Genomic DNA, 27,044 nt, shown 5'->3' with positions numbered 1-27,044 from the left:
AGTCCTGGACGCCAAGCTTACTCAAATGGTATTATTTAATATTGCATAAACAGCAACTTTAGAAGAGGGGAAACATGCCACTGTTGGGAACCCTTCCTTCCCCTGAAGTTATTTTACAGCCATCCGTTTGTGCCGGATTCTGCCATTGCCGCCTCGACCACCACCCCGCTTTTTAAAAAAAAAATATTGTGCCGAAGTGGTCTCTGAACAACTCCAGGCCCAGGCGCGTTTCCTGGAAAGAGGCTTGGGCCCAGCCTGGACAGGAAAGGTTTGAAGGGATTTAATTCCTAACCAATTAGATCAGTCGAATGCAGTCCTCTATTGCATTTCCTACAAGTCTTCCGAATCAGATTCTCCGGCCCTTAAGATTTTTTAACTTAAAGAATAACCTCGATCGTTTAAAACAACACGGATTGGTCTCTTTATTATTATTGTTGTTGTTGTTGTTATGGGTCTAGGCACATTTTTTTGCCCTTCAAACGTAAGAATTGACACACCTTCTGTCTGCGAAATCGAAAGACCTTAAAGAAGCCAAGCGACCCAGCTAAGCCTTGAGATATTGCAGTTTTCCCCTTCCGACGGGTGTAACTAACCTGGATGAGCCCAGCCTAAGTTTATTGCCGAGTCAAGGTGCTTATATGCAGGGCGTGAAGAAGACTAAGTCCTTTCCTGTTTCCTAGAGGAAATAGGGCCGTCAGAAAGGGAGGGGGGCGCCGAGGTGCCTTTCAAAGCTCTTCTGTGCTGCCCACGACCAAAGCAGAATCAATAAAATGCACAAGCGGAAGTTAATTGTGAACTGGATCAGAACTTAGCAGCCGTAGCGACGAGCACAAATGTTTTAGGTCGGGGATGCGTTGGATTTACTACCCATCAGGCTGCAAAGAAAGCTTTGGTTAGTAATGTCCCCGGGGCAGAGACCTCCCTTTTCAATACCAAGTACTCGGCACTTCACGATAATGTAGCGTCCGTGGGGCAGATTTCCTTGGAAAGCGGCTTCCGTGGTGATTTCATTTGGGCTTCGGCTTGAAACAGCAGTGGGGGCGGGGAGGGGAGGGGGGGTGCGATCCAAAACAACTCGACCTAAGGCCCGCTTCTGCTTTGCGCCTCTCCGGAAAGAGAGATTCTCCTTCCTTGACCTGCACCTGCATTTACGCAGCTTTACCGGCGCGGTTGTTTGCCGCCCGCCTGATCGGAGGGTCAAGCCGGCCCGGCCGAATCCCGCCGAAAGGCAACTTCGGCGAAAGTTCAGCGCCGCGGCCCCTTCCAGCCGCCCGCGCGGGAGGCGCAGCCCGGCAGCGCTCCGCAGCCCCCGGGGCTGCCCGCCTGCCCACCCCCAAGCCCTGCCCCGGAGAGGAGAGGAGGCCGCCCGTCCCGGTGACCGTGGCAGACCGAGCCACGGGAAGGCAAGACGGCGCTCCAGCCGGCGGCCCGCGGGGCTGACTGAGCTGGGGGGGGGGGCTTCTGCGCAAAGGCGTCTCGGAAGGTCTTCCCTCCGGAGCGCCAGGATTTGCCGGATTCGAGCCGTTTAGTTAGCGCAGAAAGAACAGCCTCCGTCCGCCTCCCCTCCCGACGGGAGGCGAGTCTGCGGAGAGCCGGCGAAGTGATTCCCGCCGCTACTACGGTTTACTATTCTTATTTATTGTTACTATTCAGCTCCGGGGGTGTGGCTCGGCCGGCCCTCCGCGACGCCACGGCGGGTCTCCCGCGCTTCCTTTGTGCAAGGCACGCGTCCCGCTTGCGCCTTAAAAGCGCGGCCGACCTCCGGGCCTCCGGCCACCCGTCGGGACCCGGAGGGCGCCGCGTCTTGAAATCCTCTCGCGCTGCTTCTCCGCGCCGTTTGGAGCCCAGCGGCCGGGGAAGCTTCAGGCAAGCAAGCTTGAAGCCTCCCGCGGCTCGGCTCCGCCCCTGGCGGCTCGCCATTGGCTGGACCTTCGCAGCTGCGCGACACCCTCCCCCCTCCCCTCCCTTCTCCCCGGCCCGGCGGCTGGGAGGCTTTCCGCAGATTGGGCAGAAGGCCGGTCAATCGAAGAGGAACGCCCGCCCCCCCCACCACCACCACCCCCTCTCTCGCGCGCGGGAGGGCTGGGCTAGATGGATGGGTGGGCGGGTGGGAGGCGAGGCGCGAGCGCAACTCTGGACAGCTCCCGCTAGCCCAGCAGAAGACGGAAGGGCAGGCGAGGGCTCGGACATGGCGAGGAGGCAGCCGCGGCGTTGGCCAGGCTGAGGCGCGGCAAGGCCGGGGGCTTCCTTTCCCCCCACCCCGCGGGTACAGCTGAGAGGCCTTAGAGCGACCCCCACCCCCCACCCCCTCCCTGCGCGCCCCGGCCCTCAGCCAAGAGGCGGCAAGAGCCTTGATCGGTGGGCTGGAAAGGAGCCGCCGCCGCCGCCACCGCAACAGCAGCAGCAGCCGCCGCCGCCGCCACCGGGCGCCCGGAGCGCTCTCTTCCCCCGCCCCCGCCCAGCACACCCCTGGAGCCACGGCCGCCGCCGCCGCCGCCGCCGCCGCCACCTCGCCCCATGGACTGAATGAAGGCTGCCTGCACCCCCTATCGATGCCTCACCAAAGAGCTGGAGAGCTGCGCCATGAACCCAGAGCTGACAATGGAGAGCCTGGGGCCCTTGCACGGGCCGGCCGGCCCTGAGCAGGAGTTGATGGGCAGCCCCAGCCCGCACCACCACCCGCCGGGCAGGAGCGCCGGCCCGCTCCGGGTTCATCCGCCTCCGCCGCCAGGCCCGCCGCCTTCCCACCAGGAGCTGGCCTCCGCCTCTTCGCGTTCGGCCATGGTGAGCAGCATGGCTTCCTTGCTGGACGGGGCAGGGGACTACCGGCCGGAGCTCTCCATCCCTCTGCACCACGCCATGAGCATGCCCTGCGACTCCTCGCCGCCCGGCCTGGGCATGGCCAGCACCTACACCACGCTGACGCCGCTCCAGCCCTTGCCGCCCATCTCCACCGTCTCGGACAAGTTCCACCACCCGCACGCCCACCACCATCACCACCATCCGCACGCCCACCACCCGCACGCCCACCACCCCCACCAGCACCAGCGCCTCTCGGGCAACGTCAGCGGCAGCTTCACCCTGATGCGCGACGAGCGGGGTCTCCCGGCCATGAACAACCTCTACGGGCCCTACAAAGAGATGGCCGGGATGGGCCAGAGCCTCTCGCCGCTGGGCAACGGCTTGGGCTCACTCCACAACCCCCAGCAGGGTCTCCACAACTACGGGCCGACGGGTCCCGAGAAGATGCTGAGCCCCAACTTCGAGGCCCACCCGGCCATGCTGACCCGGAGCGAGCAGCACCTCTCGCGGGGCCTAGCCACCCCGCCGGCCCCCATGATGGCTCACCTGAACGGGATGCACCACCCCGGCGGCCACCCGCAGTCCCACGGGCCCGTCTTGGCCTCCAGCCGGGAGAGGCCGCCTTCCTCCTCGAGCGGCCAGGTCAGCAACTCCGGCCAGCTGGAGGAGATCAACACCAAAGAAGTGGCGCAAAGAATCACCGCCGAGCTGAAGCGCTACAGCATCCCCCAGGCCATCTTCGCCCAACGGGTGCTGTGCCGTTCTCAGGGGACCCTTTCAGACCTTCTAAGGAACCCTAAACCTTGGAGTAAACTGAAATCGGGCAGGGAGACCTTCCGAAGAATGTGGAAATGGCTGCAGGAACCCGAGTTCCAGAGAATGTCAGCCTTAAGACTGGCGGGTAAGTGGCTCGCCTGGGGGGGCGAAAGAGCTCCCAAATTTCCAGAGGTGGCTCTCGAGGGGAGGGGAGGCTTGTGTTCACCTGCCTGCGAACTGGCAAGGAAAAGTGCCCTAGACGTGCGGAAGGGCGACTTGACTTCTCCTTCTAAGAGCGCCCGGGCGAGCGTTTGAACTTGGCTGGGTATCCTATGACCCTTGTCTCGCGGTTTCCGCTGGGGATGCTAACAAGACAACGCCTTGGTCGCTCCCCGCTTCACACGCCTTCCCTTTCAGCTGCCTCCGACCTGGGCTTAGAGCCTGGCGCTTCTGTGGTTCTGGAGGGTGACCCCTTCTCTTCCTCCGGGTCCCTGGGGTTTAAACCTTCGAGCAGCCGTCGTCAGAAGGCTAACCTCTTCTGGAGGAGCGAGGGTTGCGTTGGGTCAAAGGCTTGTGTGTGTGTGTGTGTGTGTGTGTGCACTGTCCCAATACTCTCTCTGTAAACTTCTTGAAGAAGGAGTGGGGTTGGTTTCTTTCCTCTCCTCTCCTCGTAGGGCGACGGTACGTCTGCTTGTGCTTTAAAAAGGAGCGCGCTTTTCTCGGCGGCGCCTTCCTAGCCTTTGCGCTTCGTTCAGCAACGAGTGTTTATGTGTGTACCGTTAGACACGCTTCACCTGGGCTGAAAATTAAGGCAGCGTTTCGCAAGATTAACGGGGGCGTCTGTGATTATGCGGATGTAGATTTTCTCCGACGACTCCCTTTCCTCTTTGTCTCAATTATTTCCGCGTATCATTTCAAAGTCGCCGAGGAGGGGGGGTTGGCGAATCAATTAAAATTCACGAACGGGTTGTGAAAAACGAGGCGTTGAGTGTTTAAGCCGCCAAATAAAATGCTCGAGGGGAAGGGCTTTGGGGGGGGAAAGGAGGGGAGGGGGAAAGGAAGAAACGAGCGCTATTTTCTGCAGAACAGATTGGATATATTCGAAACGGAGGAGGCGAAGAACGCGAGAACAATCATTTGTGTTGTGGGTACGCTATATATTGTTCTTTTGATGTGTGCCGAGTTGTTTGCCAGCACCCTCTAGCGGCCGCGGCGGGAAGTCGCCTCTCTTTCTATTGTTCTAACTCGGCAAGAGGTTTTCGATCGTTTGCCACCGCTACTGTCTGTCTGTCTGTCTGTCTCGAAAAATACCACCGTAACCCGTTTCGGACAGGGAAGGGTCCGTTTGGAGAAAGAGTAACGCGGCGAGGCTTACGGGGACGCGGAGATCGGCAGTCTTCCTCGCTGTAGCGTTGGAAGGTCTTAAAGCTGTTGAGACCCTGCACAAAAACGCGTGATTTCAAATAAGGAGCCTTGCAAAAAAAAAAAAAAGACGCCGTTCATTCTTTGGCCTCTCGCCTGGTTTGGAACAATACAAATAAAAAAACAAAAATAAAAACAATGTGAATGTAATAAACGGGGGAGGGAGGGCGCAAGAATGTCCAACCGACATAAACCTGTAATTCTTCCAGCGCCTCGTCTTGCTAAGAGGGTCGCCTTGTGTCAAACGCAGCGCGCTGCCTTCTAAATCCGAGGCGATCTTTTGTTTATAAGCTGCAGAGCGAGGCCATCCAGGAATGTTTACAAATGCATTTAAGAAAAAGCGGGGGAGGGGGGGAAATCCCGCCTATTTCTGACAATTGCTTCCTTCACCTGTGTTTGATGGATTCTGGCCTGTAGCAATTAATCGTTGGCTGGTATTGATTAGTGTGGGGGAGGGGAGAGAAAGCCAGCCAGCGGCTTCCAACGATGCCTTTCGCTGAAAGGAGCTGAGCTCCTAAATCTTTTTTTTTTCCGCCTTCCGTCCTCATCCTACCCCACCCCCCTTCCCTAATTATCTCTTGTACATATTTAGAGGCGCTTGCATCCCCCGGCTGCCTTGCTTGTCTTTCCAGGCCTTGCAAAGCCTGCCCCGGAGGGAGGGAGAGAGGGAAAGAAAGAGGGGAGTTTTATCTGGCACGTCTGCCAGTGATTTATTATTAATTAGCATTCCTGCTCGTTTAATTACGAGCCCAGTAGCTCGCTTGTGGGAAACTCGCGCTGGTGGTGGGGAGATGCAAACGCTGAGTTTGGCTGTGCTGTGAGCTTGAGCGTTAAGAGGGAGATGTGGCTAGATAGGCGTCCTTTGTTCGTGTGTGTGTGTGTGTGTGTGTGTACGCTTGTCACCCATTTCCTAACAAGACAGTTTGGAAATACCGGCCGTCCACAGATGAGCTCCTGCCTCTCTCTCTCTCTCCCCTCCCCTCCTCTTTACTTCCTCTCCCCCCCCCCCCTTTCCGCTTTCTCATTCGGTCTTAGCGATGATAATTAACGTGAGAAATGTCTGAAATGCATATCGACCAGACTTCTACGCGGCGTTATCAGCAAGCCTAATAAACCAAGCGCGAGGACCAGAAAGTCGACCCTTCCCCCCCCCCCCCCCCCCGTTTATGGCCAGTTCCTCGCTCTCGGGTTAACGCCTGGTCTTCCGCTCTGGTGCTAGCCGCAGGGAGGGAGGAGAAGGATGCCCAGATTTTTATCTGATTTCTCAGAATGCTACAAATAAGTGAAATGTAGTCTATTCCTTGTTGGGATTCCTCCAGCATTCCTGTTTGGAAGCCAGTGTCTTCGGGTGGGAGCTGAAAAGAAATCCTCTCGGTTTGCTTTTTTCGGAACACTTGACCTTCAAACGGCCTTATTCTAGAATAGGCTGAAGAAAAGCCGGGGGGGCGGGGGAGGAGAGAGGACTGGATCATACTTCAGGGATGGCTTCAGGGCAACTCTTGGGAGCTGCGAGGTGTGGTACCCTGGGGTAAGCGCCGCGGAACAGCTCCATTTCCCGCGGAGGGTTGTGTCTGTCGGCTGTCATGGGAGGCGAAAGTAGGAAGGTTGAAATAATATCAGGGATTCCCTCTAGCACTAGTTTGGGTAATGAAACGTCTGCAAGAAAGGTCAGAGAGCACCGAAGACCCCTCATTTCAACTCTGATCAAAAATATTCTCCTTTATTCATCACCACTTTGTCTGCTGGACCAGATATCTGGGCTCAGAGACGGTTTGCGGGCTCAGGGACGATTTGATTTTTTTTTTTTTACCGCTGCAATTTCAACTCGTGCTGTTTGTTTCCTAGAAGACGTGGCAGCCCTTCCTTAATCGACTGGTGAGGGCCAAGACGTCCACTCCACCCGGTTTGTGGATTCGGCGCCTTAGCCTCGGCTCACTTGTTGCGAAGCAGCTTGGTTCCGTTCAGAGGACCCACGCTGTCCAGTTCAGGGTTGCCACCCTGGGGGCAGAATCTTCCTTGGCGCCCCCTTTCCTAGCTAAGTCAATACGAGATTTAGACCCCTTACTATTCGTGGCCCGGAAAACGGGAAAGTCCGGGAATACCCCCCCCCGACTGCTGAAATCACCCTTTGAACGGATGAGGTTTTCTACCCCGAATGCAAAGCCCTCTGCCATCTGATGGTTTCAGATCTTTGGACCAGATGGTGGGGTCCCTTTCCTGCACATCTGCTCCATTTTTCCACCCCGGTTTCCCACCACCCACCCCCGCCCCACGTAGAGAAATTTGCAGAACTGATACAGGGAGTAAATAAATAGCGCCCGTCTGAATATAGTCTCTGCGAAGACCAGCAAAATAGAGAGGAGAAGCTGCGGGGGAGGGGGAGAGGGGGAGAGGTGAAGGAACAAAAAACCCATTTTTATCAATTATTCAAAGAATTCGCGGTGATTTCTGGTGAGCTGGGCCGAAGAGAGAATAATCGGGGGGGGGGAGGGAATAGATTGGGGGTGCTCAGCAAGCTGGACCCGTGGCAGTTCCAGCAGCCGAAAGATGGCAGTGGCTGATCTCCAACCTTGAGGACATCCCCCAACTTTGGGGTCGGTCCATTTCCACGCCGCTTCGTCGAGATGGGGGCAAGGTTGCGGGACTGATGGGTTGGAGCGCCTGGTTGAAGAAGGAAGCCTTGCTTTCCCTTCCTCTTCTTCTCCGCTCCTGCCTCCCCCCTCCCCCCCCGCCTTTCCTGGAGCCATTAAAAATGCATATTCGAGCCCCACAGGGCGAGAAGAGTCGCTTAGATGGGGTTGGTTTCTTTTCATATTTAATGTCGATTTAGGCTCTGCGCCCTGATAGCAACTGCTTTTTTTTTAAAGGGGGTGGGAACGTCTGGTAGGTGTCATTTTAACAACAAAACAACAACAAAAATATAGTGCAGCTTTATACCCGACATGTAGGAGAGTGAATGGCGGTGGTGAAAGGTCCCTGGAGCCTCCAGTCTCTCTGAGAAAAGGCCAGTTAATTGTTTTCACCTTTGCGATAAATTACACTTATGCAAAACTAGCCCGCCGGTCTCTTCCCCCCCCCACACACTGACCCCCCTATCCTTCCAGGTCCTCCCTTACCCACCCACCCCCTAAAGTTAACGATTTCCAATTAGGAGAAACATCACAAGGAGAGCGAGAAGGCCGGGAGAGAGAAAGAGGGCCCCGATAAGCACAGTAAGGTATACAGTATGTGCAGATTATGTGCCCTATAAGGTAATAAGGTAAGGGCAAATCCTCTCTCCCTTATCCCCAACTTTGCGAATGGTTAGGAATACGAAAAGAGCCCCTGAGCTGGAGTCCCACACATCTTAACACATAAACGCGCGAGACCCACCCACCCACCACCCACTGCCGGACCCGCGCTGATGATCAAGGAGTGGCAGCCTTCTTGGCAAGAACGACGGACAGTACTGGCGCCCTTGAGGAGATCTGGCGTAGATTTATTTATTTATTTTATTTATTGATTTGATTTGTATACCGCCCTTCTCCCTAAGGACTCAGGGCGGTGAACAGGGACATAAATAACAGAATGGACAAATATAGATATTGAAAACAAATTAAACCCTAATTTTGCCCAAATGCAGAAGATAGTTACCTTAATCAACACCCGGGGAGGGGGGGTGCCTCAATTATCGCCCCTTCATTAACCTTCCAGCCACCCACCCCTTCTCCCTCGAAGGAGGTTGCGGAGCGGGCAGACAGGCTCTCCTCTTCCACGGCGCAATTCCTGGGCATCGGGTGGGCTCTTAAACCACAGACGAAACCCCTCCACCCCTCCACACCCCCCCCCCGCCGTTTAACGCCTGCAACCGCAGCCAAAGCGCTCGCCGCTTCGCCTCCCAGCTTGCAAATCCGCGCACGCTTCTCACCTTCCGTGAGGTTTACGCTTTATAATTTCCTTTTGCCCTAGTTTTGCTCATGGACTGCTCAACCTGTAGTCTCTCCCTATATGTAGACGGATGAGATCAGTTAATAATGCATAGCGCAGTTACGGTTTCAATTAAGCACGTTTAAGTCCCATTGATTTGCGAGGGGAGGATTGAAAGGCAGGCTTCAGTCTTCCCCATTGAAATCAATAGGACCTGAAAGTAAAGAATAACTGGACTGTGTCTGGCTTTGTTTATAGCATTTGTTCTACTGAAAGCCTGAGAGTAACCCTCTAATTGGCTTCTTTGGGGCAGATTGTATTATAATATCTGCATCGTGTTGCAATCTAACACCATCAGAACATCCAGGGTCCTTCAGACACAAATGCAGCGAAGTGTTAGGCACAAGAGACTGAAGTCTTTTTTTTTTTTTTTTTGCTGTCTGCCACTGAACGCAAAGGGCAGCTGGCGATAGCATGTGTGAATACTCCCTAAGACACCTACAGATCTGTTTGTATACAGGGACCAATTAGTGAAATGATATCTTGTGGGAACCTTTGTTGACCGTCCATTTTTGCAAAGCAGTCTGGTACCCTTACATATTCATTTCCCTGGAGTTTCGGCAGAAGAAGCTATCAAAAATGTCATGTTAAGAAGGACTGCAAAACAGGCCTCCTTTGCTAAGGCTAATCTGAAAGCTACCACCAGAATCTAGATTTAGTGTTTATCTTCCAGTTGCTGTTCAATGACACTTTAAAAAAAACAAAGTCACAGAACGTGTTCCTTAATTAAGGTTTAAAGCTAAAGCATTCTTCTTTTCTACCTATTTCTCTAATGGCCACAATCCAATAAAACGTTAAGCTGACCTAGATAAATTCAACAGTGTCTTTAGAAACAAAGTTCTAACCAACTTCTCCCTCTTGGTCTCTGTTAGGCCTGCAACACTGTGTTCATTTTATCTGAATCATTGCTTGATTAAAAAGGGGACCTTAAACTGTCCAAGGTAAAGAATTCTGTATCTGCTTAGTGAAGGAACAGTTGATTATATATGTGCAAGATCTCCAGAGTACAGATGTGTATCTATTCCCAAACCCATTTCCCTGTGGTCCCTTCATAGAAATCATTGCACATACTGCATAGGTAACGGATCTCAAATTGTTCTTTGTGCATTTTTCAGATTCTCATAACCATTTTTAATGTACATAATCCAAATATAATGAGAGAGAGAGAACTACCTACTTATGTCTTTACAACAATGCTATCAGTAATGTTTTTAGAATGCTGCATAGAAAAAGTCTCTCAATGCCCAAATCAAAAAGTCTTGATAACCATACTATTCAGTAATATATTTTTGCCTTTGTGTCAAGGTGTGGAACCTTAATTTCTTTTCATCATAGAAAGTATTTCCCATTGTATTCATGTATGTTACAGATTACACTAACACAAACTGCCAAAAAATGCTTGATGATTCTGCCAGAATTGGAAAAGAGTTCTTAACAAATAGATCAGGTTGTTCTCCGAATGTTTGCCATATTTGTGAACATTATTTGCCAATATACCATCTAAGCTAATGGATGACACAGATTCATTGCCATCTGTAGTCTAATATTAATACCTGTTGTAACTACCTTTTGTTCATGGTCCAATGAGGGGAAAATATTTTAGTAGATCAGCAGCTGCCTTTGGACAGATTGACTGAATACATTAAATCAATGTGCACATTACCCAAAACTCTTTACAGATATTTTTGATTTCTTGGAGACTGTGAAGAAACAAAAGCTACCACTTACTATAAAAATGGACATTATAGCTCCAGAAATCTTAATGCTTAGGCTGAAGACCAAGATGGTATAACTTCAAATCCTCACCTAGATGTAAAGTGACAGCAAGAATAAAACCTAACACCTGAAAACATTGTACCTGCTTTATGCTCCATGGTCCAGCATCTGCTTCCCAAAAGTATTGATTTTATGGTAGGGCCTAATCTTTCCTTATCATTACCTGATCCAATAATTCACTGGTATCAGAAACAGCCTAGCACAGAGAAATAAACAGATGTACCTTTAACTTTCAGTCACACTATAAAAATTACCCATTAACAATTAAATATCTGGGATCTAATGAAAAAAACGCACATATTTGTTGGGTGTGAACGGGTTTGTTTGTTTTTGTTAACAAATCTAATGCTGAATCTGATGAAAATTTGCCATTTTTTCATAGCAGAGTTTGCTTTACTGATGCCAGTGTGAAGTTATTTAAATGTGCCTTCTTTCATAGTCATACAGTGTATTTTCTTCTTAGAAATGTACATTATTCGTGACATAATTAATACAAAATAATAGCACCAGCACAAACTTTAACGTTCATAACTTGTATTTGTAAAAATGACTGCAAATGGGAGGACCTTGGTTATCCAATAGGTTGTCTCCATCATAGCCAATCAAAAACAAGTTATAAAAATAAGTACCTAAAGACAGCAGAATAAAAGAGATAGAACTTGAGAAAATCACAAAATACAAAGACCTGCAAATAGAAATAGAACTACTGAGGCAAAAGAAAGCAAGGGCAGTGCCAGCAATAACAGGCACGTTGGGTGCAATCCCAAAATATCTGAGCATCACTTGAACACCATCGGCATTGATAAATCATATCAGTCAATTGCAAATGAAGCTGTACTTGGAACAGCTTACATCCTGTGACAATATTTCTAAAATCATCAAACAACAACACCTGCTTATCTCAGGTTCTTGGGGGAAAATTGATAGATGGATAAAAAAGGTTAAATCCAGTCTAAACATTGGCTGATGGAGCAACCCACCAAAAAATAACAATAGTAATTATCCGGTCTTGCTTCTAATTCCCAGCAACTGACACTCGAAAGATGTTCTACAGCAGGGGTCATCAAACTTGGCCCTTTTATGACTCGTGGAGAGGAATTCTGGGAGTTGAAGTCATAAAAGGGCCAAGTTTGAAGACTCCTGTTCTACAGCTAAAGTAACCACTGATAACCTCTTCTTACAGGAAGACAACTTTGCAATATTATATGATTCAGTTCCACATGCTAAAATAATTGGAAACAAGGGCTTAATTCCTTTTCCCCAAGTCAATTTCCTCCTTTGGGCTTGTTTCGGATTCTGAGCAATTCTTCTAATTATGGCGGGGAGGGACATAGGGAAGATGGAAACTGGAAAATGATTTAATACAGGCTTCCAAGGAAAGCTGCTGCTTGAATGAGGGTCAGAGGTCAACAGCTGAGCATCCGTGTATATGCAGATGCTCCCCAGTGCACACTCTGGGTATAAAAGAGCCCTGTAAACAGCACAGTGTGGCTTCTGCTTTCTTCAAAATTATCTACTGAATTAGGTGTTTGGCAAGAATGTCTAGTGGTCAAAATCAGCTTCGCTTGGATGTATTTGAGTGGGGGATGACCATGCTTAAGGATGCCACATTGTGCATGCCAATCCATTACCTCAATAGGAAACATCATTCATCGAAAAAATTCCATGCAATTTTCAGGAAGACTTAAGGATTTCTGTGATATTGTTTCTGCATATGTGCACAGGCTGATTTGTCTCAACTCTGGGGGGGGAGGTTAAATTCTTAACTCTGTTTCTCAGCCTCCTATGTGTGCTGTTGTTATGTTTTCTTTACCCGGTCCTAGAAATTGTCTCAACTCAGACTTCTGAGAAGAGTTTGGAAAGAGAAGTGGTATCTAAAGGCCAAAGTGAGGAACTTTTGAAACTGTTAACCTTGTCCAGGTCTCAGTTTTGTTTTGTTTTGCCAGTGGAGGGGGGGGGGGGGAGAGAGAGATTGGCTAATGATTAAATCCGAGCAAACATGCCCAGGTCTGAGTTGCAATAGTGACTTTAATCTGTGTCAGTGGCATCTGCGTAACTCCCATGTCAAGATAAAAGGTCTACTTATGAACCTTCACTAGCGTCTGTCCTGTGTATTTTCTCCTCCTCCCCTGTCTGGGATTTTCTCAGGCCCTCAATCAGTGTTTCTCCAATCAACTTGGAGAACTAATTGGTTGGGGGATTCTGGGAGCTGGACTCCACACATCTTAAGTTGCTGTGCTTAAGAAAAGTGCTGTAAATGCAGTAATCGGTAAATGCATTAATAAGCTCCTAAGGCAGGGGTTAGGTATTGCAAATAGAGCCCTTGACACACATCTCTCTCTCTCTCTCTCTCTCTCTCTCTCTCACACACACACACACACCACAGGAGAGATGGCAGTCGCAAGGGGGCTTCTACTAGTCCATGGACTGCATCCTTATGCTGCTATTTTTGGCCACACCCTGCAGATGCCCCTGCTTCCAGGGAAAGACAATAATGTAATTAATGAAATAATAAAAGACAAACATGCCTGCAAGGCCTGATTGATTTTTCTCCCCCGGAGATACTTCCCTCCCACCCCACCCCACCCCGGGTGGCTTAAAACTCTCTGAGCTAAATTAGTGAGAAGTAGACTGAACTGGCAATCTCGTTCTTTCCGATTCTTCCAGGCTGCTCAAAACCGAAGCACCATTAGCCAAAAGCAAACCAGCCGCCGTTTATTAGCCCAATGTCTGCCGCCACCCTTGAGCTGTTTGGGGATAAGGCTACCACCCTTAGCGCGGGGCTACAAACGCCGGCGCCTGCTTTCTCCGCGGAAAGTTCTAGCTACGAACCGAACTTTTTTCTTTATTTTTTTATTATTATTATTAATTTTTTATTGGTGAATGCTCCAACACTGGAGGTTTTTAAGAAGAGACTGGACAGCCATTTGCCTGAAATGGTATAGGGTTTCCTGCCTTAGCAGGGGGTTGGACTAGATGACCTCCAAGGTCCCTTCCAACTACTACTACTTCTTCTTCTTCTTCTTCTTCTTCTTCTTCTTATTATTATTATTATTATTATTATTATTATTATTATTATTATTATTATTATTATTATTATTATTATTGCGTTTGAAAGGAAAATAAGGACCACTAGGCCGAAGGGCTGAGGCGCGAAAAAAAACCAAAACCCTCGCTTCGGATGGGCAGCGCTGGGCTAAGCAGAGAAAATGCCGATCCGTTGCTTTTCAAGCGCCCCTGGTCGGAAAGTGGGATTTTGCGACGGGGAAAAAAAAAGAAAGCAAGCAAATATTTTGGCTGGACGACGACTCGAGACAACCCATCAGCTGGAGAAAGTGACACAGGCGCAGGGGAATAAATAGAGACAAACGGGGCAGGGGAAGGGGAAAGCCAAAGAAAGAAAAGGCGGGGAGGGGAGGGGAGGGTGGGGAAGGGAAATCCTTTTCTTTTCCTTCCCATCCTCCCGGTTGTTTCTATTTATTCCCGTTCGCCTCCGCGCCCGCCGCCCCCCCCCCCGCGCCCGTGTCACTTTCTCCAGCCGGACCTGCGTCTATGGAGGCGGATCGATGCTGATAATGTTGCGAAGATTAAAAGCGCATTAATGCTGGCAACAACAGAGGAACGCGCGGGTCTCCCCTCCCATTGATCGGCAAAACGGAACCCGAGAGCCCGCTCGCCTTTCCAGGAAGAGCGAGCGGGAGCGCGCAGGGGTCGGCGGCGAGCGCCTTTCCCAGCAAAACCCGTCGTAGTATATAGGTCTGCGCAGCCCCGTCCGTGCCTGGCCTGCGCCTCTCTCCTACTCGTGGCCGGCGATGCCGACCCTTTTCCCCTGAACGTCGCGCGGTTGCCGCGGAATCTTCCCTGCGAGGGCCCCAGAACCGTCCAGGCCAGGGGTAGGCAACCTTGGCTCTTTTATGACTCGTGGACTTCAACTCCCAGAATTCCTGAGCCAGCTGTGCTGGCTCAGGAATTCTGGGAGTTGAAGTCCACGAGTCATAAAAGAGCCAAGGTTGCCTACCCCTTGGCCCAGGCCCTCGCCGGCAGTCTTGGGAAGGTCTTTAGAACAATCCCGGGTCGGCTCAGGAATTCTGGGAGTTGAAGTCCAGGAGTCATAAAAGAGCCAAGGTTGCCTACCCCTTGGCCCAGGCCCTCGCCGGCAGTCTTGGGAAGGTCTTTAGAACAATCCCGGGTCGGCTCAGGAATTCTGGGAGTTGAAGTCCAGGAGTCATAAAAGAGCCAAGGTTGCCTACCCTTTGGCCCAGGCCCTTCGCCGGCAGTCTTGCGAGGAGGCTTGTCAGGGTCTTTAGAACAATCCCGCGTCGCCTCTCCTTTCCTGGCCCTGCACCTCAGTGGGAGGAATAGCGATTCGGACGCCACGCCAGGAGGAGGCTCAAAACGAGCGATCTATCCCGGGGCCTCTCAAAGGCCCTGACGCCACCATTTTCCCCACCGACTGGTGCAACAACATTTTTTTTTTAACGCGGGAGAGAAGGGATTCTTCTCCATAAGCTACCGAGTTCACCTACCTATCCTCTTTAAGTGGGGGCGGGGGGTTATTTCAATATATATAGTTTATATTTAATATTGGTTGGGCCGACGCCCTGTCCCCTAGCCTAGCCTTCCCTACCCGGAGTTCCACCTCACGCCGCGCGGGACAGGCTCTGCCGTCTTGATTTAGTTAAAGAGCTTAGCGTGTCGGGTGAATCCCGGCTTTACGGGAGCGTTATATGGTCAAATCGTCTCTCTTTCCTCTTAACCGATAGCCAGATCGCATAATCCTAAATCTGCCTTCCTAACTATTAAGCCGCTAGTCCTTTTAAAGTCGTTTTACCTTCGTTAGCTTGTAGAGTAGCGACACGGATTTGAAAGCACTGTATGTTGTAACGTGTGTATCTGATTTTTGACCAAAAGTAGATCCCTACCTAAATAATAATAATAATAATAATAATAATAATAATAATAATAATAATAATAATAATAATAATAATAATAATAATAATAATAATAATATCACGGAAAAAGACGGAATTCAATGCCATTTATTTGCAGATTCACGCGGCAAGAGACGGAGGAGTTAATTGCCTTGGGCAGCATTTCCGTAAGGTGAGCGATTCAAATCTTAAGGAGCTTTTCCCAACCGGATTTTCCCAAACGTGTCAATATGACGGGTTTTGAAACTTCTAGTCAGCGGCCGGCCAAGCTCAGGCTGGCTGGAGATTCTGGAATTTGAAGACCTGGAAGCCTTAACAAAAGAACGCCAGAAGAAAAGAGGGCGCGAGGGCCCCTCCTTTCTTCGAAATCACGCGTGTAGACAAACCGCAAAATCCGTGTGGTAATTCTTGCTGTGCACGTGGCTCACCGTCTTCCCACATGCTGGTGATGCGGGCAGAGACATGTGCTGCTCTTTCTATACTAGGGGTAGGCAACCTCGGCTCTTTTATGACTCGTGGACTTCAACTCCCAGAATTCCTGAGCCAGCATAGAAACACAAAGAAACAGGCTAAGATGATCCTTGTTCAGACACATTATGTGAAGACCCAACTCTCTGGAGGAGGCGCTGATGCTGGGAAAAGGGGAAAAGAAAGAGACGAAAAAGATGACCAGCAAGGTGAAAGGATTGGGTTACAGTAATGATGAGTGCCCTGTTGGAGGACACAAAAAAGACCAGGTTAAAGATAGATTGTCATAGAGAAAGTCCTTCTATGTTGTTGCTAGGAGTAAAAAAAATGACTCGATGGCATGTGTTCAATCAAATGTAATATAAAGGTAATCCTCAACTTACAACAGTTCATTTAATGAGCATTCAAAGTTACAGCAGCACGGAGAAAAGTGATTTATGACTGTTTTTCACATGACTGTTGCAACATCCCCATGGTCACGCGGATCAAAATTCAGACCCTTGGCAGCTGGCTCATAGTAACTTAGGACAATTGCAGTGTCCCAGGGTCGTGTGATCACCTTTTGCGACCTTCTGACCAGCAAAGTCAATGGGGAAGCCAGATTTACTTCACGTGTGTAACTAACTTTAGCAACCGCAGTGCTTCACTTAACAACTGTGGCCAGAAAGGTCATAAAATGGGGCAAAACTTACTTAAAAACTGCCTTGCTTACCAATGCAAATTTTGGGCTCAGCTGTGGTCGTAGGTTGAGGACTACCTGTATAGGGTTGCTAGGAATAAAAAAAAATGCCTTGATGGCACACATTCAGTGAAGCATAATATATACTTCTCAGAGCACCTGTAGTTCAGCCTTCCACCTCTCAATGCACTGAAAGCCTAGGTTCAGGAATTCATGCTTTGGAAGAATTGCAGTGGTGCTGCCAGATCTGGGCAATAGAAATCCAGAGGTTTGCTAGGTGGCAGCCAAGGAACCATGTTTACTGTATTGCTTTGCTGCCGTCTGGAGGTTACGTGGTCCTGAGAGCTCCAGAAGGTAGCACCCAGCATCTGAAGATGTATGGATTGCAGGGAGCAAGCCAAGCTACCTGAAGTGCCCCCAAAAAGAGCAGGATGAGGAGTGAACAGAATAAAAGAGTTGAAAGGGATCGTGGAGGTCTTCCAGTCCAACCCCCTGCATTAGCGAGAGACCCTATACAATTTCAGACAAACAACTGTTCAGTCTCTTCTTAAAAACCTCCAGTGTTGGAGCACCCACAACTTCTGGAGGCAAGTTGTTCCACTGATTAATTGTTCTAACTGTTAGGAAATTTCTCCTTAGTTCTAGTTTGCTTCTCTCCTTGATTAGTTTCCATCCATTGCTTCTTCTCCTGCCTTCAGGTGCTTGGGAGAATAGCTTGACCTTCTCTTCTTTGTGGCAGCCCCTGAGATGTTGGAACACTTGCTATCATGTCATCCCTCGTCCTTCTTTTCATTAAACTAGACATATCCAGTTCCCAGAACAGTTTTTCATATGTCTTAGCCTCCAGTTCCCTAATCATCTTTGTTGTTCTTCTCTGTACTCTTTCTGGAGTCTCAACATGTTACGTCTCATAAAGGGTTGTTGTTTCTGATACACTGACACCAAGCAGTTGAGATTAAAGACAAAGTCAAGTCTTTGGTCCCTCCCTTTTAGCAGCTATTGTTTCTCAGCTGTTCAAAGGGAGGACATGAAAGATTCCCCAGTCAAGGCTCAGCTCCATGATTTCTGTCCCCCAATGGTGGCTGGTATCTTCCATGATTCACTGCATGCTTACCTGAGACCTCACCTTACCCCAGTCTGCAGAAGTGGGCTGAAAAGGAAATTATTTGGGGGCGTTTTTATTCAAATATTAATCCATTATTGCACTCCCACCTTAAATATTAGATGACATAGCTTCCCAAATTGAGGTTAAGTATTCCATCAACTAAAGCAGTGGTGGCGAACCTATGGCACACCTGCCAGAGGCGGCACGCAGAGCCCTCTCTGTGGGCACGCCTGCTGTTGCCCCAGCCCCGCCTCCCCCCGTGGCCCCCTCACAAGCAGCCCCCCCAGGGGAGAGTAGCCCCTGGGCACGGCCTACGTGGAGCAGCGCAGCAAAGGACATAGCAGCTGGGCAGCAGGGACAAGACTGCCCTCGCGCCCCGTCGCGTGTAGATGATGCTGCAGGGCACGGGTGGAGGGCCTGGTCGCCATGATGCTGCAGGGCTGCCTGGGAGATCTGTGGCGGGCCATGGAGATGGTAGCTGCCCGTGTGGGCAGGCAGGATGGGGGCGCAGCGGGTGGGACGGGGGTGGGCAGGGCAGTTTTTCAGCACTCGGTGTGCAAAAGGTTTGCCATCACTGAACTAAAGCTTCTGCTTTGGGCAACTTGAGCGATGAAATGAATATTTGTTAAACAAATGTGAAACATGATGGGGGGGTGAGAAATGGGAAAAAGGAAAGCACACAAGTTTCTTTCCCAATGAAAAATATCATGTCTCTCTTTGTATAATTCGAGCATCATCATTATCGGCAATCTTACCTCTATTGCTACATTCGAACTCTGTATCTCTGCTGTTGAGAATGTAAGTGCGCTGCTCTATTCAGAAGGACGGTAACAATCGTCTAGAAGGTCAAATGGGTTAGAAAAGAGCAGCAGAAAAAGCCAGAGCACTTTGGTAAATTTCTGCCTGCTCTTCGGAATTGATTACTTTGTGTCACGTGGAGTATCCTAGTCCAGTTGTGCCCAACGCATGCAGCTGAAGCTTCCTCCCTCCAACCAAGTTAAATTAAGGGGTTTGAAACTGAAATAATACCCGGGAGTAAAATCCTATGTAACAATCACACACACACACACACACACACACACACACACCCTTTACACACATACACATTTTGAGTAACATGTACAAAAGAGGTGGCAGGATTCCTCTGACTTCCAATTGGTACCTAAAAGGACCAGTAAAAGTCAGATCCAGGAAACAAATGTAGGCTGGATAAGTTGAGGCTGCAGAGAAGAAATCAAGTTGTTAATCTATTGTGTTATGCAAGACTTCCTGAAAATAGGAAGCCAGCATATGAAGGAGAAATTAATTTTCTGGACTGGTTATCTGTTTGCAAGCAAGAACCTTGAGAGCAAGTCTTATTGAAGTCCTTTAGGAATTTGTTTTTTGAAGTAGAGATGTGCACAGTACATTTTATGGAAGTTGGGTGAGAGTTCAGAAGTTGGTGATCTTTGACTTTAGAATTTGAATTTAGTTTCATCTAAATTTCAGTAACTCTAAATATGCTCAACTGAAAAGACATTTTTTTCTCTCTAAAAGCCATCCTAAAGCAGGGTGGTAGGCTTTCTCCAAAAGCCATCCTAAAGCAGGGTAGGTTATTAGTCCCCTCTCTTAAGGAGGCCCAACTAGTGGGACCAAGAAGGGCTTTCTCTGTGGTGGCTCCCTGCGTGTGGATCATTGTCCCTGCAGAGTTAAGATTGGCGCCCACATTGATATGCTTCCAAAAACTCCTGAAGACATGGTTTTACAAACAGGCCTGGAGACCCCAGGTAATATGGAGCTCATCAAGTGATTGGCTTGACTGTTGTCACCAGATGGTGGGGATTCATTGAGTTTTGTATTTGGGGTTTTACTTTTGTAAACTCAACAGTGAATGAACTGGGTAGCCTTGCATATTTTCCTAAATAAATGTTTAGCAGGGGTGACTATAGGATATAGTCAAAAAGGCTGAGATGACAGCCATAATGGTGTGATTGAAGTTTTGGCTCTTTTCGTCGTGCATTGCATGTTTAGGATCATGATGCCAGGTTATCTGAAAAGCTGCAAAAGACAAAGTCAATTAAGACCAATTATTTAATAGATAATTTCCACTGCATGTCACCAATTTTATTTTTATTTTTCTTTTTTTTTACAATCCTGCTTAATTTGGGGTGGGGTTGGGGCAACGGGGTGGAGCTGAGAATTTACTGGCCAGATGCCCTTCTTGATGCCTACACGGAGTTCACAGCACCACCCTGAGAGAGAAACATCTGCCGTACCTAGGATCAAACTCTCAACTTTCTGAATGGGAAGTGAACTAAGCCACCGTCCTGCTCATGTCAGCAGTCTTCATAATGAGGATTAATTCCACATGATAGTCATGTGTCTTGTATCTGAAGGGCCTGCAGTCAACTAACTGCTAAATAAATTCTTAGTGATGGGAAAACTGTAATGTGTTGCGAATTATCTGTATGCTAATTATCACATATTGATTGGCCTCCTACATCTTTCATTTGATTAGCAAGGATATCCATCACTCATCGTACTCATAGGCAGCAATACTATCACCTACCCAAAAAGTATATATCATTATTATCATCACGAGCTTTAACTTTGGCTTGGTATTTAGTAAGTTGTGTGAATCTTTTGTGTGAACCTTTGGTTAGAGTAGCAGGGGTGTCAAACTGCCAGCCCGCGGGCCAGATGCATCATGCCGAAACCGCACCCACCCCATTGCCAGCAATGGCAAAAAAGTCACGATATGTCATGACACATCACGTGACATTGCAAGCTTGACACCCCTGCAGTACAGTATGATGTCAGAAAATGAGTTAATTCAAAAAGCCAGTGATCCCAACATCATCCATGGTTGGTGAGTCCTTTCTTTGGCCAGGAGATGATAGATATCTCCCAGACCATAGGTAAAATGCCCCTGGGAATTCTCCAAAATTTGATCCCAATTTTTACTGTGAAATTGAATTAAAATAGGGAATAAGTAATTGAATTAATTTCATTAATTTTGGGGGGGGGCTCCACTTGCTTTTTGTTTGCAGATGACATGGGTAGCACCATTGAGACTTAATTAAATCTTATTGATTTTTTGGGGGGAGGGGCTAAAAACATACTTTTTTGAACAAGCTGGCCTGGCCTGATGAAGGGATTGGGGGGGGGGTTTGTTATGGTTATTTTATTGAGTTTTAAAGATGTATTTTAGTATGTGGGTATTTATTTAATCTTGTTTTAACTTTTGTAATCTGTATTTTTATTCTTGCCCTGTTCACCGCCCTGAGTCCTTCGGGAGAAGGGCGGTATAGAAATAGTATTAAATAAATAAAATAAATAAATAAATTTTCTAGACATTAACATTGTAGACTTGATTGGGCTACATTGTATATAGAGAAGCATTCAGAAATGTCATTTTCCTCCATAGGAGACAAATATATATTTAGCACATTACTTGATCCTTACCTAGCTTGTTTTTTTATGTGTGCAGCTCTTGGGGTGTCCCTCAACCTCCAGTTGTGGCCTTGGAGCTTTGTAAGGTTGTTTGTTTTTTTTAGTAAACTGTCCTAATCCAGTTTAGAATAAGTGTAAGTGTAAGCTTTTGTAAGGACATTGAATTCTGGCAGCCATGACTGGACTCCATATACAGGTAGTCCTTGAATTATGACTGGAAAATGGGGACCAGAATTTCTCTTCCTAAGCAAGGCAGTTGTTAAATGGGTCACACCTAATTTTGTGACCTTTTTTGCTCTGTTTGTTAAGCACATCGTTGGCTTTGCTTGTCAGAAGCTGCCTGGGAAGATTGTAAATGGTGATGACCCTGGGACATTATAACTGTTGTTTCATTGTTGTACTTGCTTAGCATGTTTTTTATACAGTGTCATTGCCACTGTAGTTGTAAATACGTGACTGTGGGGATGTGCAAAGTACTGGTCATAAGTCACTTTTGAGCCGTGGTGGCACAGTGGTTAGAATGCAGGCTAATTCTACTGACTGCCAACTACCGGCAGTTCGATCCTGACCAGCTCAAGGTTGGCTCAGCCTTCCATCCTTCTGAAGTTGGTAAAATGAGGACCCAGATTGTTGGGGGCAATAGGCTGACTCTGTAAGCCACATAGAGAGGGCTGTAAAGCACTGTGGAGCCGTATATAAGTCTAAGTGCTATTGCTATTACTATTTTTCAGTGCAATTGTAACTTTGACTCTGAATCAAGGACGAACTGTAATTATGCAAACTGAAAAACATTCAATCACACATTGCATTATTGCAAACTGTGATCAAGTTCACAATCATGCTAAATTATGTTTGCTTATTGAAGAAACCATAATCAATTCCATTCATACCCTGTACTAAGTTATTGTCATTAATAACCACTCTGGCTGAGTTCTCAGGATACAATAAGCCAAACCCAAATAAAGCACACTATGCAGTACTAATCCCTTGTACACCTCTTTAAAAATTGTAATCAGAAATGGCTATTGGGACTGCTTATGCATTTGGGCCCTTTATTTAAAAGCAACAACCACAAGCACATTTGCTAAAGAGCAAATCCCAATCCATAAAGATTTCTTTAGAAGTAAACTCATTTAATATTGGGCTATGCCAATTCTTTTTGAGCCTATGATTGGATGAAGATGATAAATCTTACCTTCAAAAAAATGCATTAGCTCTTCTTTTCACATATAGTGAAGTCCATTTATCATTTCTATCTGGGTAGCATTGTGTGAGTGTACACATACGCATGTATTTTAAATTGAAATCAACATATTTCACTTTTAATGGGCATGGTAGAGGCTTCCACTTTTGCACAAGATTTATTCCACTAAATAAATGCAAAAATAGACTCCAAAGTCTCCTCTTACTTAGAAAGTAAGACTGAAGACTCTTTCTTTTAAACTGCTTATTTAAATAGCCTAATCCATTTAAATAGATTGCTTACCAATCCATCCTAGGGGAGCCACTGGGAATACAGCCTGCATGGCTAGTGCACATCCAGAAAACTGGCTAATCTAGTAAGCCATGGTTACGTTAACCGTGGATAAGCATGTCCTAAAAATACAGATTATGCCATCAAACAAAACTTCCCTAAGTGCATGTTAAAGGCAAAGAAGGGTTACTTAACCTGGCTTGTAATTTCCAGCAATGTGCCAGTGCTATTCCTTACATCTTGTTCTGCAAATAAGGCAAATATCTCTAGTTTTAATAGTAGCTAAATGAGGCTTTAATTGGACAACCAAGTGAATTTGGCATATTCAGCTAAAGGCAATGGGGCAGGGGGTGGTAGTTCAGAGAGCTAGGGGTAGTTAACTGGTTTAAAATAAGGCATCTGAGAGACACCCCGATTGTTGCTTTAGAATAAGATGCAAAGTTAAAATATGAGACAATTTGTTTCTGTTGTGCTCACTTTAATGCTTATCACTAAATGAATTCCTCTTACCATATTACAAGATAAACTTTTCCCATCTTGTTCCCAGATGCTTTTAGGCTGCAAGTCTTGGAAATCCCAGCTAAAATAACTATTGCAAAAAAGTTAACATTCCACCGATGCTGTGAACTTTATTCTTTAAGTAAATTACAGAAATAAAATGCTTAATGAAACTGAACAGTTTAATTCCTATTGATTTCCTACCTCATCCCAAGCTTTAGTTCTTCAGATTTTCATCTTTCCTGAAACTAAAGTCCCATTGCATTTTTTTTTCATTTTCTTCATGGAAACTCTCTCCTTATCTACCACTTGATTTTTCTCTTTTGAAGCCAAGGTGTTATAATGCCTTGATCCCATCCCATCCCATTCTTTTTTATTATTTTATTTTATTTTATATTATTTTTGTAAGGAGACTGGAAAGATGGTACTGCTATTCCACTGCACGGTTGTCAAGTTTATTCTTCCTCTTTGAGAAAGCAAATGGAAGAAGGAAAGAACAGGATAAGGTGGGAACATCAAGCTTGCATTTCCCAGCTGGAGAGCTAGATACCCTTCCAATCTCTACCCAGCCTCGGAGCAGGGCAGCAAAGACCCTTGACAGATTGCAAGGTTTTGCACGGTGGAAACAAAGGCTGCGTAGAAGGGCTGTCCTTCTCATAGGCAGCTTTTGGATTTGAGCATCTCTGGAGAAACGATAAGTGTAATAATTAGATAACGCTTTACAAGAAAACCAAATGGAAAATTCACATCTTTTAGAGCAGGGGTCCCCAACCTTGGCCACTTTATGACTGGTGGACTTCAACTCCCAGAATTGCTGGCTGAGGAAATCTGGGAGTTGAAGTCCACAAGTCATCAAGTGGCAAGGTTGGGGACCCCTGTTTTAGAGACTGAGTGCCCAAAAACCGCCCCTGCCGCCTGCTCCACCCCCCGCTCTGCTGCCCTGCCCCGCCCACTCACCGCCTTCACGACCCACCGCAGCAGATCGCCCAGGTGGCCCAGCAGCACCATGGCAGCCACGCCCTCCATCCACGCCTCACAGCATCATCTGCCTGCGACCAGGCACGAGGGTGGAGTCTCGTCCCCGCTGCCCGGCTACCATGTCCTTGGCTATGCTGCTCCGCGTGGGCCACACCCAGGGGCAACTCTCCTCCGGGGCAGTGCTGGTTAGGGGGCTGCAGGCGGGGGAGGTGGGGCTGGGGAGACAGCACGCATGGCCACAGAGTGTCCCCTCTGAGTGTCCCCTCTGGCACGCGTGCCATAGGTTCGCCACCACTGTTATATATCCTTAGTGAATGGATGAATTATCCCAATGAAAGGCTTTCAGTTAGAAGACCTATAATATTACAAATGACTTCAGGCCCTCCAGATACGTATGGACATCTCCATGGTAATAGGCTGTTAGGTACTAATTGACCCATCTCATTCACAGATACCGTGCACACTGAAGAACATTAGAAATAATAAAACAATCAAGGGGGCAGAATGTCTCCCCACTGAGGAAGAGAAAAAATTCATTTGATGAATTTGGTTGGGGAGAGAGTAAAGCTAAGACTAGGTAGCAAATTGTAAGATTCCGAATGGAAGTAGAAAAAACATTTTGTTCCTCTTCCATAATATTAAAAAGTGGGTGCCTCCAATAGAAACTGAATACAACAGTATATTTGGGGTTTGCAAAATATAGTACTTTGTTCACAAAGTATAGTAGTCTGATTCACAGTACAGAATTAATTTATGGAACTCAGCACTGCAGGAGGCAAGAAGATTGTAGAAGCTAACTGCATCATGCTTAGCCAGATCAGTTAAAGACTATTAGCTTCATAATCTTATTGGTTTTAATCTTGATTAATCTATGTTTGTTCTTGGCTAGTTTGCGGCAGCAGCCAAAAAAGCTAATACAATCCTTGGTTGTATAAACAGAGGCATAGAAGCAAAAACACGTGAAGTATTGGTACCACTTTATAAATCCTTACAGTAGTAAGACCGCACCCGGAATACTGCATCCAGTTTTGGTCACCACATTACAAAAAAAAAGTTATTTACACTTTGGAAAAAGTACAAAGAAGAGCAACTAAGATGATTAAAGGCCTGGAGATAAAAACACATGAAGAACGGCTGCAGGAATTGGGTATGGCTAATCTAGAAAAAAGATCTAGGCATGACATGATAGCAGTATTTCAGTATCTGAGGGGCTGCCACAAAGAAGAGGCAGTCAGTTTTGCCATCACTGCTAACTCCATCACTTTTACCATTCATTCCCACCATTGTGGGAATTGGTGTGTCTGTCTGTCTTTGTGTGTATAAGATTCTTGCTGCTCTCAACGTACATAATAACACGGTTCCATTTTGTCTTAAGTTCTTTAGCCATCAAACCTAAAAGGAAAGCTTCTGGTTTCAATTTCATATTTATTTTAAGAATAAATGTATTCTTGACTAGTTCTTTAGAACAGTTCAATAGCTCTTCAGTATAGTAGTGTGAGGGAAGTGGTGAAGTAGTAGTGGAGCAGTGGGCTAATGCCTCCTTAAGTAACACCAGCTGCCTGCAATTAGTGCAGGTTCGAGTCCCACCAGGCTCAAGGTTGACTCAGCCTTCCATCCTTCCAAGGTAGGTAAAATGAGGACCCAGATTGTTGGGGGCAATAAGCTGACTTTGTAATAATGCCGCTTGGGGAGGGGGGCAAAAGCCCTAATAAGCAAGCATATACATAGAATGAAGGCTATTGCTAAGCACATTGATTTGTGCTTCTTAGATTGTAAGCCATCCTGAGTCTTTGGAGAAAGGCGGGATACAAATGGGATTAAAAAATAAAATAAAATAATTTTTTGGCATCTTCTCTACCTTACTATTTAAAATGTCCCTTTTTCTTTTTGTTACTAATGAGTGCATTTTGTTTGATTCTTGAAATATTCCCACTATTGTCCTTTAAAATAATCCAGTTGCATGAGTTAGTAAATAGATTCAGTGAGAGACAGCTGAATGAGATCACGTACGTACACACCTGGGTCTATGATCCCTTCCCTGGAATGGAAAAACAATCCTTCCTACATCAGTATCTATGGTGCTAGAAAGACTGGCATGTTTTTAAAAAAAAGGCTGGGCTACATTAAAAAAATCTATTAGTAACAAAATTTCTTTTGGCAAATTAAATTACAAGTTTTTAGAGTAGCATGGTGGCCTAGAGGTGGAGATGCTTGCCTCAATAGATGTTTCTCTATAAGGGCTCAAATAGAAAATATCTGCTGTGAACTCCACCTAGGCGTCAGGAAGGGCATCTGGCCAGGAAATGCACAGTTCCATTCAGTCACCCTGACTGCACCCTGATGAAAGGGATTACAGGATTGTAAAAAGGAATTATTATTATTATTATTATTATTATTATTATTATTATTATTATTATTATTATTATTATTATTATTAAGCCTTTGGATAAAAGAAGATGGCTGAAACTTGTTCAATTATTACACTCATGACTTTAGGGTTCACACAGTAATTTGTTTCCTCCACTGGTGAAAAGTTCTGATTCATCTCTCAGCAGAACAGGCAGGGAATTGTCTCATGGAGATCTGTTTATTAGTAGAATTGGGTGAGACTTCCGGTAACAATGCAAAAGACTCTTCCTGATAAAGGTAAAGGTTCCCCCGCAGATGCGTGCTAGTCATTTTCCAACTCTAGGGGCCAGTGCTCATCTCCGTTTCAAAGCCGAAGAGCCAGTGCTTGCCCGAAGATGTCTCCGTGGT

The 27,044-nt window shown here is 47.1% G+C and overlaps 1 protein-coding gene across 1 annotated transcript in view; it reads left to right on the top strand.

The window, feature by feature from the left end:
- Nucleotides 1–2,526: 2,526 nt before the first annotated feature.
- ONECUT2 (one cut homeobox 2) overlaps nucleotides 2,527–27,044 on the top strand; it is a gene marked incomplete at both ends in the record, with an annotated part of 58,403 nt that continues 33,885 nt past the window's right edge. The window contains one exon of the mRNA XM_083355130.1: nucleotides 2,527–3,703. Within this exon, the coding sequence (XP_083211256.1) occupies nucleotides 2,527–3,703 (1,177 nt within the window). The remainder of the gene's footprint in view (nucleotides 3,704–27,044) is intronic.

The sequence above is a fragment of the Vipera ursinii genome, assembly GCF_947247035.1.
Source record: "Vipera ursinii genome assembly, chromosome: 2".
Classification (NCBI taxonomy): Eukaryota; Metazoa; Chordata; class Lepidosauria; order Squamata; family Viperidae; genus Vipera; species Vipera ursinii.
This window is presented reverse-complemented; position numbering and strand designations above follow the sequence as displayed.